Raw genomic sequence first — 12,846 nt, forward strand, 5'->3', positions numbered from 1 at the left:
TCATTTATTTACTGCTCCCCGTCATCCACAGTCTAATGGACTTGCTGAAAATTTTGTTCGAACTTTGAAATCTGCCATCAATTCTATTTCGCCTGTTACTTTCCATGATCTTGATCGAGTTATTGATAATTTCTTGATGCAGTACAGGAATGCTGCTCATTCAATTACTGGTAAGAGTCCAGCAGGGCTATTCAAATCGAGATCCTTACGCACGAACCTGGAATGCATTGGGACTGCCGACGTAACATTTTTCAAAGTTAACGATCTACGTCCATCTACTGGTGTTGTTATTGGGAGGAACGGGAATCGTATGGTCACTGTTCTTGACCTCGAAGATCTCTCAAGTCACAGACGGCATGTTGATCAGGTCGAATTCAATGCTAGAGGTCAGTTTGGCGACAATACGTCTGTTGCTTCAAACACTAATGACCTTTCTGATTCTCTGACAGATGGTTCTGATGAGCATGAATCAAACACTGAACCTGACAATCCGACGTTGAGAAGATCTGAACGCTTGAGGTTCCAACCTATTAGAGGCTATAAATACCCGCACGCTCATTCAACGTCTGGTGGATGTGGTGAACATTGACTCTATTATATTCATTCTGTTTAGTGTGTTTTTATATGCCTTTGTTTTACGATGCGATTGATTGTACAGCCGCGATATTCGAGAATGTACGATATTCATTCGTCCATATTCGGACTTCTATACTACGCGTACATTCGGTAGTTAAGATACCTACCACTATTCCAATTATCACAGGTGGGCAACCTTATAAGTAGTGTATTACGTTTATACCGGTTGTACCCCTTTATGAGGTTTTATGCAAGCCAATGGCTGGATGCACATGCGGAACGCTTCTGATGCATGGGTTGAAAATGAAGTGAAATGAAATTTAGACCATGGACCAGAAAATATCACGACGGTATGAGCATATTGTCAACCTAAGATATCCTGATCCACTAATGCCTTTGAATCCGGGTGGTTGTGAAGGCTATTGGCAATTCAGAAGCCAAGTGGATGTGTGGACCTACAATCTACTCTCCAAGTATGGTGGTCCACAGGAATGCATGCAGCACTCACCGGAACTGCCAAATGAATTTCCTCTCTTGCAAAGTAAGATGAGTTTAGTGAACACATTTACCTTACTGCTTTAGAACAGTGCGCTTGTATTAGACTAACAGTACTCACCTGGCACTAAAGCAACGTCCGACCGGTGCGACAAGGAGAAAGACCCGACAAATTGGAACCGCCTGAGTTCGGCTTTTTTGACATCCCTTCCAGATTTTCTGGACTTCGTCAAGTTCCATGTGAAGCAATTAAAGATCGTTGTGCATTTCCTTCACGTAAGAAACCAGAGCAGCTATGCTAAGACAAACCTAGGTGTAAATGGAACCATTTCTTCTACCAGATGAACCACACAAGACGCAAAAACCATTCTGTTAAAAAACTAAGACGAAATGCACCTCACAAAACACCAAGCATAAGCGTAAAAAGCACCATTTGTTGTACCTTCCTTTCACATACGGTACCAACGATTCCATTTTGAAATATGATAATCAGGCCGCTTAGATAGAGAGAATAATTTTCCACAACCGAAGCATTGAACGACCAATCCACTTAAACATTGTTTTGAGTTGGACCAAATTTACCCATCTATACGAGTATAGGACCATTAGCTCAGTCTAGAAACTCGGCCGGCAAACGAACATATCAAATAGTTGGAGTAAGCCTGTAGCCAGTGAACCAATGCCCATTGGAGGGCGAATGAAGTCTAAATGAATGCAGGACAATTAAATGTCAGGTGGTCCGACGGACCATCCAAAAACAATTGGTAATCAAAGGTAACTTTTAAAAAGAAGAAACTGAGCCTACATAAGCACAGCACTGGTGGAGACCTCCACATCGGTGCACCAATTTTACATCACCATGCACCGATGAAGTCACCTTGACTGATGACGAAACTGTCAACAGAATTTCCAGGCTCAGTGAAAAATCCAGCCATCAGACATCATGTGACGTCGTCCCAGGAGTTGTGAAAAGTTCCAGATGGACGTCGATCGACATCACATGAAAGCACGTTACGACAAAACTTAACGTGGCTTGATGGTTTAAGGTAGAAAACAAACGAGTCTTCCAAATACGCGAAGTTGTATTAGATTTCTCGGTACAGGTAATTGACTGTTTCGACAGGATGCATAATATTGTATGGTAGCGTGATGTATTAACGGGTGGTATGTAGTGTGGTAGAGCAGCGCACGATAATCAACATCAAAAAGCAGTGCGAACTGGTTTGTCATGAATTGATTGCCTTATGGAACCAAGGCGAAATGGTCTTTCTGATGGTTATATCTTCTGCGTATATCAATAAATGGGCACCACCAAATTAGACAGCTTGTATGATCCAAGTTTCAGAAAAGTTATTGATTGAGATCCGAAGGTCTCAACTGACGCTTCGAATATTGGGCTACCCATTCTGAGATTAACAGCAACCGGATAGGAACTAAGCATGACGTTGGACAATCAAGCTGCCCAGAAAAAAATTTACATGGTACATCCGCTAAAAACGTTGGTGCACACGGTGAATTATTATATGTTTTATGTAGGATTTTTGAACGTAAAGGGAGTCAGCTTAGGTCAGGCACTGATGAACAGAAAAATTGCGACTTTTTATGGTGTCCTATTTCAAACTTTATCATATACTTATTGACGACTAACTTGGGCAGCCGTCTCCGCTGAAGGCAGCTTAACACTTGCTCAGACTAATTGAATCGTCAAACACGCTAATTCTGACTGAAATTGTTTGGGTGCATTGAAATGACAGCGCAACCTCGAGGGAACGATACTGATTGACCAAATGGCTAATTAGTCAGGGCAGATTTGGGCTCCGCACAAATGGACATGCAGTTGTAGCTTCCGCAGAATCATAGGCTCTTGGAACACCAAAACCGTTCGATCATTTTACGTTTGCTCGGTGGTGTCCATATTCGTATGTTTAGCACTTCAGAAACCGTTCCTGATTTCTGTTCTAAGCAATAGTCCTGGATTCCCATAATCAACCATATACTATTCACTGCTACCCACTTATGCGATGAACTCATTCTCCATCTTGTAGAATCACGAGCAAAATCTGGACTGGACTGGACTTAGTTAAAATGCGAAGGTGGAATTTGAAAAAGACGAAAATCGTGTGTCTACTCACCCAAAAACTACACACTTCCTCTTTCAGCAAGCACCATCCAGAATTTCCAGGATTTACTCAATAAACTGGCTTTTTTTAATCTTCTTCACTTGGCATTTCAGCGGAGCTTGAAGAGCGTTCCAACAGTGAAAGCATAAATTTATTTCGACAAACCGTCTAACAACGATTGTGTGAACCGGTGTGATACTGTATTGACCAACTTTTCATCCAAAATCAAACATAAGGTTTACTTAGAAATTCTGGTGTAATTTCATCAGATTATCATTAAGCGGTCTGTGATGACCACTCTACCTGTATGGCTGAAATTTATCGATCCGAATCTCATTGGACTGATCCTGGCCACAATCTTCAAGATGACAGGAAATAGGTAGAAACAACAAACTTTCCGCCCACAAGCAGACAAGATTCCTGAACTTTGACTCGTGTCAGCTCACCTGATGCCTTCTTTTCATCCAGACCGTTCTACCCGAAGCCGCATACGTCTATTCCTTGTTAAATGAAGAGGCAATCTCTATTTCGATAAATACACTCATTTGCAACTAAATTAGGTTTTCGCAAGAGACTTAACTGAATGTTTCGTTTATGATATTCTTCAACTGAATGTGCTGTACACAGGCCGCCTTATGTTTCAGTTGGCACGATATTCCAGGTATCGCGGTATAATTCCACGGATGAAACTACTCACAAGGTTGCTAACAACTATGCCTGCCTGATTAGCCTCAAGAAGGGCAAAACCCATCGTGAGTTGCCGAAGAGTTTTCAGCAACCTTGTGGGTAGTTTCCTTCATGAAGGGTATCTCTGTCTTTTGTGAACCGAACCCTCATGAATGTACTGAAAATTTGCGGCAAATCTATGACTAAACTCCGAAGCTCTTAATCAATCGGTTCATTTGTTCTTGTTTGGACGCATCTATTGGGCTCAGAAATATCAGACTGACAGTTTGTTTGACAGGACTTGTCCCAGGAGAGGTCTATTAACCATTAATCACATTGAAAGACTCATTTCCAGTTAGGTGGTTGTGTATTAGAGCATGTTATTCGGTGCAGATAATCATAACAGAGCAAAACCTCGCTGTAGTGTTCATAATCCTGAGCGAACTGTTCGCGTCATAGTTTGAGAACAAGTGATGGTTCAAGTTACTTTATTGCACGAACGCAAAGTTTGCAATCTGAAGACATTAGATCACACGAACCCTGCAGTTAAAGAAGGGCAAAGCCTTGAATTTGCCTGACAAACCTTTGCTGGTTGGACGCTCACTGTCTCATTTTCTGCTCCAGCTCCTGAAAAGTGAAGTGGTTATGACGACTAGACGATCAGTTGACAGATTAGACGAAAACATAATGCAAGAACTTCTACTGCAGCCATATTGATGGAAATAGAATAGAATAGAAACAAAGCAAACACAGGTGTAGTAGAAACTCCTCTAACTAATAAAGTGATTTAAAGTAATCCCTCAGGAGTGACTACTTTCAGAAAAGTTGATTATTTCCGGATTTCTTAAGTCCACTCATGCATTCATGGACACGTAATGAGGAAAAGCTTCCAAAATTTCAAAAAAATCTCTAAATCCTCACTCCTGAACATTTTCATATCCAAACAACATCAATGGTAAAAGAGCAATGATTGTAAAAACACGTTCGTCAAGCTGTTTTACGTCAGGAGCTAAGACCTACGTTTGGTAGGCAAACCTCGACAAGACCGTTGAATTCACATTGATTTCTCTCATTTCCTCGTCTCCGTATGACTTGGTGCACTCAGGTATCTTAGGTGAGGCAATCATTTATTGTCCACTAAATTTCTATTCGTTTTTCAATTTGATGGGCACAAAACCCGTGAAAAATCCTCATTAACCAGAAGGTGCGAGCTGCAACAAAGTCCACTCCGTTGATTTAACAGATCGTAGACTTTGGGCGTGGTGCGTGGTGCTCAGTTATTTTATGGAGCTTCAAGGTGACGATCAAAATGTGAGTATGACTCTCTGGGGCGTTATTCTTTCGGCCCAAAGAGAAACACAGTCCGTTTTTTAAGATGACATGCAGTGCCACTTAGTGTTAGACTTAGAGAAAACAGCTTTGCTCACCACAGTTACAGCACACGCGCCTTGGCAAAAACAGGTCGATTAGAAAGCCAGTGAAATTACACCTGGGGAAATTCCCTAAGCAAGCGTGTTCCAATTTCTTTGCAGAGCGATTGCAGGCTGACAAATCCCACTAACAAATTCCCGGAAGTTTTTTGGGTAACATTAATTTGCTACTGGTAATCAAGGCTTCCCATATGGAGGACACGGGAAGATGAGACAAGTTGCTGAGTTAACTAGCAGACACGCACGCTATACAGTTAAGTGCCTGTAAGACCGCATGCTTTGGAAACATCTGTGGAAGAAAATAACAAGCAGTACATAAGAAATTTATCCCTGGCCTGCACTTTGTAAGACGAAAAAATGATTGTTTGTACCCAGTAACCTAGATCATTCGCGGCTTTTGATACCAAGTATACGACATAAACTTGTCACCCTAAACCAATAAACCATGACCAATTTGTGTTGTGTGATTTTAAATTGAGATTTTGTAAAATAAGTGAAACCACTCTATGCCTAAAATCTTACAAGCACTATACAGCTTTCTCATCCACACGGAGGATCATCCTTAGCGTGCATCTCACAAAGCTCAGTGCATGTTTAAACCAGCAAACTTCCAGTTGGTAGTCTGAACACTCAACCATTCATCCTCGTGCGGGTGATCACCAGTGTGATTAAATCGTAGTCAGACAACGCATAGTGCAATTCATCCTTCAGTCATCCAATCTATATCGAGCAACTTCTGATCCGAGCTCCTTGAGTAACGATTGATGACCCTAGTCGCTTGAATTATTAATACTTTTGAGCTATTTATATAAATATTTTGATTATGAAAAAAAAACCACAAGTTGCATGAACCTTTCTTCCGAGAAGTCATCGCTGTCCAAAATCGAATCCGATGACACGAACTAAGTGTTTGGTGGATGGCGAGATTATTTTGTACGTGTAACACATTAACAACGCTGATCAAGTGCTATAGTGTTCAGCACGTATCCAGAAGGTTGTGAAATCAAATCGTTCCATAGGCTTATAAGACCCACGCTGACGGGCAGGAAAACGTTCGCATATTGCTGTTCGACAAAACGAAACAAATATTAGTAGTAAGTCAACTTTCATCTTCCTTTTCATGCTTGGCAAGTTAAAGAGTAAGGAATAACAACTTCAGGAGAGGAGGAGTAGTGACTACAAGCGAATGAAATTCTGTCATACCGCCCACTTACCGATACTTGTTTTGAAAGCAAAAAAACTATGGACGTAAGACAAGCGCATCATCTTCGAGTGTGGATGGCTTGTCACAATACCTAATAAGGTGTATTTCATGGTTTGAAGGATCCACAGAAGCTCACCTAGCCAGTCATTTTGAATGAAGTTCATCCAGCCAGCCAAGTGGTTTAATATTTGACTTGAAAAAGCATGTATGTTTGGAATTTGCCTATGAATGAACCCATATAACGTTTTCTTGGAAAATTAGGTTTCGTACACTTACTACAATTTCAGAAAGAACCGATTTTTGTCAGGTGTTGTCTATGGATGGGGGGTGGGGGTGGAAACTTTTAATGTCTTGAATGTCGCCAAACGGAACTCTGGAGCAACCAACTGAGCGAACAAGAATAAATCTTGTCAGATACCGTTTGGTCGTGGATGACCCTTCCGGCTAATGATATTTGTTCCTCTGGACATATTTTATCCCATCAGAGACTGCTCGAGGTCTCTGAGCGCATCCCTGCACCCTGTACAGTTGTGCACTAACTGATACTTTGCGTACTCTTGTTCTTTTTCCGGGCATCGCCTGTCAATCATGTGAGAGCTTGACAGATTATTTCGTGACAGATGGACTGGAAAAAACCGACCCGAATGCTCCACCATTCCACCAAATTTGTGATTGTGAACGCATGTATATCGGCTAGAGCAATGATATCCTAGGTAACAGCGCCAGTGATCGAACGAGGGGGTACATGACGTGGTTGAAATACTTGCTCAATAAACTGTTTAATTAATAGCGGTGACTACCGGTTCAACAAAATTTAATCCTTTAGCCATAAAAATGGGTTCTTTCCGTGAACAGGAAACTGCAACAACTAAAAATCAGCAGTTAGGAGCCAAATACAAAGCTCTTAGTGAAGTGCGAGATATCAAAATTATGAATGTGATTACTTTAGGGGAAAAACTCGTATTAGATGAAACGTATTTTGTGTAAACGGTTGGTAATACGTCACACGCAGAACTTGAAATGGATTCGTGGATAGGTGTAAAAATTACTGTTTTACATCGTACAGCGGAACTGTTTAAGTGTGATACATGGAGTCAAGCTGAGTCGTAAAGACATTTCTTACGGATTCTAAGGATATTTTTCCAGACTGTCAGCTGGTCGGGAAAGCTGGCTTCGTTCTTATGGTTACTGTGTATCTTTTAGTCGGCGATAACCGCAGGTAAATAATGGTAGGCTCTTAGAAGGATATCAAAAGCTGCCGTTACAGTTTTTGTGAACTTGATGTGCTTACCCCACTGGCGTTTACAAAACCAAAAGTGCAATACCATGGGCGCAACCACTTAAAATGACTAATCACCATCATCATCATCGTCATTATCTTCATCATTATCAGCTGTAAGAACCGCGTACTTGTCGTACAGTAACTGTAGCTGCCACCGACTAAAAACATGATTGAATCGTCTCAGATTCATAAATGCACAGCGGTCTAGGACACACCAAGAGAGCCATCTAAACCAAGAAGGCTGATTGAGATGGATGGTTCATTCTAAAAAATTCGTTTTTGATATGATCACACGGTGAGATATGAATTCCGTTCATCTGAAATATCACCATCTTACAAAGTATACTTATGTCCAAGAATTAATACAAGCCAATGGGTCCTTTGTTCAAGCGAATGAATACCATGGTTTCATTCGTTTTTACTGTGTTTGCAGGTGGTTATCTGAATTTTGCTTTTTATCATCAACAACTAAAAGAACGACACAATGCAACCTTTTTACTGCTCGTTGGCCAACCCTCAAAAGTCAAACAGACACACTGAGTTGGCCAGAAACGGTGGCTACTTTTCAGATCACAGACGGACTTCAAAAGAGAACGTCTAAAGAAAGCTACTCAAATAGGAACCTGTTTGATCTGATATGAGATTCGAGCATATCGGTCAGTGAATCACAGCGCTAGACGAGTTTACGTTCTTGGTGTAGTAGAAACAAATGATACCAAGTAAGGTTTTGCACTACTGCACCATATGCTAAAAATCATGTTGAACATGCAGGAAACTGGACTTTTCAGTTCTAATTTTTCTGACATCATCATCATCGACAGCATGAAATCAGTGTTTTTTCTGACACATCATCATCCAAAACAAGAAATCAGTGTTCAACATCGACGTTTCACTGCCGTACAACCATGACACTCTACATCAGAGGAGGTTGGCGCTATTGAGAAGATAATTAGGGCCACTGGCTCGATATGATTGAACCACCTTCCCCAAATAACCTCAACAGGGTATGCACTGGTCAGCAGTCCACTACGCTACGTATACATGCTTGGCTGCAACTTCAGTGAGATGTTCGGAGCTTTGGGGATAAGCTTACATTCACTTCATCCTTTGGATAATTTTTCACTGAAGCTCAAAAATGACAGAAATACGGCAGTTCCAGCTGGGTTTAAAAACAAATCACATCAGTGGAATAGAATGCAGTGGAAACAGCGAATCGGGAAAGTACAAACTTAATTCGCTCAGCTGCCAAATAGGCTATGTATTCGCTACTCTCATTCTACTTGTTTGGTCTTCGGTCTCAGTAGATTTCATCACACAGTGGTGACCACACTCTTTTTTAAGTTGTCAGGCCATTTTTAGCGGCTATAGCTAAAAATCTCAAACGGCCTGCGCAAATGCAACTACACTTAAATCCTACTGGAGTAGTTAAGCAATCAAACCCATACAGAATGGTTTTTAATTTAATAAAAGGGTGAAAAGAATGTTAGTAGGAAATCTATATGCATCGCTTATTTACGTCAATCCGTATTCCCAGCCTAGTACCAATCCATTATATGCAATGTGTTCAAAAAATATTGGATGATCGCGCAACTATTCTCTTCAATTGTACGTGGTTTTCAGTGGATATACTGGGTATACTGGACGGAAACATGTGTCAACATGTGTGCGTCAACATGTGTGTGTCAAACATGTGTGCTCAACAAACGAAATGCTCCAAGTTCTAACGGCAAAAATTTGTCCTTAATGGTGGTGTTGGGTGTCTCGAGGCACTCCAACAAACACTTTGTAAACTTCCTGTGTTTTCCTGACTATGTAAGGGCTTTCAGAACTTCGGCGTATCATGGTTAGCAGATCAGTCAACTCACTATACAGTCCATCACTGCAACTGATGATGACAAAAAACGAAGATGCAAAATAAGGTGGCAGATAGGTCTTCTTATTTGGCTTACCCTGGCTGTCGAGATGGGTTCAGAAGCTCACTGGTATGATCCCTGGAAGCGTCGAGCTGTCGTCTGATGTGCGTGTCCGCGTATATCCCTGATTCATCAGCCCAAGTGTTATGGCCGATTCGCCGATGAGTTCCGTGGTCCGTAAACTGAGACAGCATTTTTCTTGTTCCAGCAAACAGATCTGAGCTTAAAGCGTTGGACTGGACAGAAGATCAGAATCGATAACACAAAATGGCATCAGTCCACTATTATGTAAATCATATTTGACATGCAAGGCTTAAGAGTAGTGGTCCATGAATAGCTGTCTGACGAATGAACTCTGACTTTGGAAAGAGCCATTTTGGATGGGAGTTTGGGATTAAACAAGGTGCCCGACACATTGAACTGCAGTACGTTAATGACAGTCTTGATTCAGCAGTTACGGATGTATAATCAAGATGATGTATAATCAAGACATGAAACCGTAGGACATGGCATCAGTGAGAGAATTTCTAAAAGAGTATGGTGGACAGAACCAATCCTGTGCTCCTGGACAAGATCTTGAAACCACCTGCGCCTATCGTCGAAACTCAAAGCACATTCAGTAAGTGAAAATTTTTATCCGATATGAATTCACAATTAACAAGGATAATAATTTTTATAACTGGTTTAGAAAGGGATAATGGGAAAATTGGTGTGACGAAATAAGAGCACACTTCCCTTATACTTTATTGTCTAATGAGGTTTTATTGATAACTTCAAGCTAGTTTGTCTCAAAACCTTTCAGCGGTTTTTGTAATTGTGTGAGTTTTCTCCATTTCAACCCCGCTTTAGACATACAGTGGCTTGACCTCTGCGCAGGCGCTATGTTAATTTACTCTATTTTGTCTCAATCAAAGGGAAGATTGGAACCAACTTCCGGATAAGTTACTACACAAAGTGCAGCATTGCCCTTTATGTGAGAGAAATAAAAAATTGTGTTCACTTGCCTACAGAATATGCTGTTACCAAGTAGATTGTATATTCTATGAGTTGACACATGTTGAGCGGAAATAATTTGATTCAGTTAGCCTGGACTTGAAGTATGAAATCATAAACGATATATCGGTTGAATGGGAGAAAACTATGTCTGACGTAAAATGCAAGGGCAGGTGAACAGTAATGAGTCTCATCGTTGCCTTTATGAAATTTAGCCGAAAGGAGCAAAATTTGACAGACCAGTAGTTGTAATAGAAGCATAAGTTTTGGAATACATCCAGTTCACAGACAAGTTCATCCATAAAGTGGCATGCTGGAAATTTTAAGACAATGTCTTAAGTAGGGAGGGTCGGCAGAATTTCAGGATTCTAGATATAAGAAAGAGACGACTACTCTTCACCATTCAACGGAGCGTTTTTGACCATTCTGGAGGCCAAGCTAACATGGGATCCTCTTTAAGGACAGTTCCTCCTTATCGACCACAGTTATGTTTACAGAATCATACCAGTGACATGAATTCCGTCTCGACCATACAGTGTATTCTCCGTACGTTATCGAAGGATACTCGTTGAAACTGGGCAAAGTTGGCTGACACCATGGACAACCTTAGAAAACAGATAGGTTTTTCTGACCTATGCAACTTCATTTCTCAAGAGGCCCGCTATGGTATGCTTACCATAGGCTCAGAACACCATCGTCCTCAAACGCATCATCATCAGGTAGGCAACGAAAGGCGCCATGGTGTATTTGCCGTTCAGAAGGAAACCGATGACTCGTGCCCCCTTTGCGATAGAGAGCATGGGCTGGCCCAATGTCGTCGGTTTACTGACCTGCAAACGCAAGCAAGATGGCGTGTGGCGAGAAGGAAGTGGTTATGTTTTGTATGCCAAAAACCAGGCCATGCCAGTAACAAGTGCGATTCTCCCAAGAAGTGTGGTATAGAGAGCTGCTTGGGGTCTCACAATCATCTGTTGCATGTAATGTCGGATGCCAACAAAACCACACTGGTTGGTTTGTGCAACTTGACAACTCAGACGGCGGCTCGTTGTCCAATAAAGTTAGACATATGTACATCGTTTTATGCATTGCGGAACCTTATGCTGGGCTTGAAGTTGCTATTCTCCATTTGACCATCGGTTATGTCACACCTACATCAGTTTGATCTTTTGGGAACTGGTGCAAACAACACAGTTTATAAGAAGATGGATGTGTCTAGAGCGATTTTTCCACGGGGTTCTCATTCGAAAAATTCTATATTAGGTGACAGGGGGCCAAAGAATACTGACTGTGGATATCTCTCTTAAGGTCTTTTCTTCAAAAGGGAACCATTGTAGAGTGCATTGAATTTACACGAAGCTTCGGGGGAAAATAAATGCCTATTCTCCTAACAGAAACTCAAGGATCAGCAGCAATTTTAAGTCTAATGTCATAAGCAAGAAAAATTTCAAAGTGAGTCTATTTAGAGTGAACACACTATTCACGACCAGTTTCACTTTTCTTAAAACTAATCAAGTAGGCACAGCCAAAATCATGTTCTAATTGAACGCAACTTGCATGCAGCTGGCGATATGCACACATTTGTGGACTCAGGTAAGTTATACCTGTATGGCTTTTTCATGATACTTTTAGCTAACTGTGCTGCACAAAGGATGTTTCACGTCCCAGTTTGTGTGATATTTCAGAGTTTTAATTCGAACGCTCCTGAGTTTCCCGTTAAAACCAAACTAGTCTACAACTAACTATATTTCTCCAAGTGCGCAAAACCTGGATCCGAATAAAATATGAGTCTGACGACAACTTGGATTCTGCGCCTACCTGATGAGCCTTTGGGGAGTTTCCAACAAACTTATACATAAAGTACTCCGCTTAGATTATATGCTGCGATACCTTAGGTACCGTGCCAGTTAAAAGATGGGTGGCTCCGTATTGCGCATTCATTGGACGAATATAATAAACCAGGGGATTCTGCGGGAATGCGTTCAAATCTTCCATGAATAAATTAAGAATGTCAGAATTTCAGATTGACTTTGGTTACACTGGAGACCTTGGATTCCTACCTCCCTGGAAATGTTTCAGGATAATATGGTAGACCTGTTGAGTTTTAAACTGTGACAAAAGGAGAGACAAGAGAATGCGACCTTCAAAATACAAAGGTTAAGCATTTTGC

At 41.2% G+C, this 12,846-nt stretch overlaps 1 protein-coding gene across 1 annotated transcript in view; it reads left to right on the forward strand.

Annotated features, from left to right (window-relative positions):
* Window positions 1–903: 903 nt before the first annotated feature.
* T265_05546 (hypothetical protein) overlaps window positions 904–12,846 on the forward strand; it is a gene marked incomplete at both ends in the record, with an annotated part of 23,771 nt that continues 11,828 nt past the window's right edge. Inside the window, one exon of the mRNA XM_009170587.1 lies at window positions 904–1,117. Coding sequence (XP_009168851.1) covers window positions 904–1,117 — 214 coding nt within the window. The remainder of the gene's footprint in view (window positions 1,118–12,846) is intronic.

This window comes from Opisthorchis viverrini, assembly GCF_000715545.1.
Source record: "Opisthorchis viverrini unplaced genomic scaffold opera_v5_104, whole genome shotgun sequence".
Lineage (NCBI taxonomy): Eukaryota > Metazoa > Platyhelminthes > Trematoda > Opisthorchiida > Opisthorchiidae > Opisthorchis > Opisthorchis viverrini.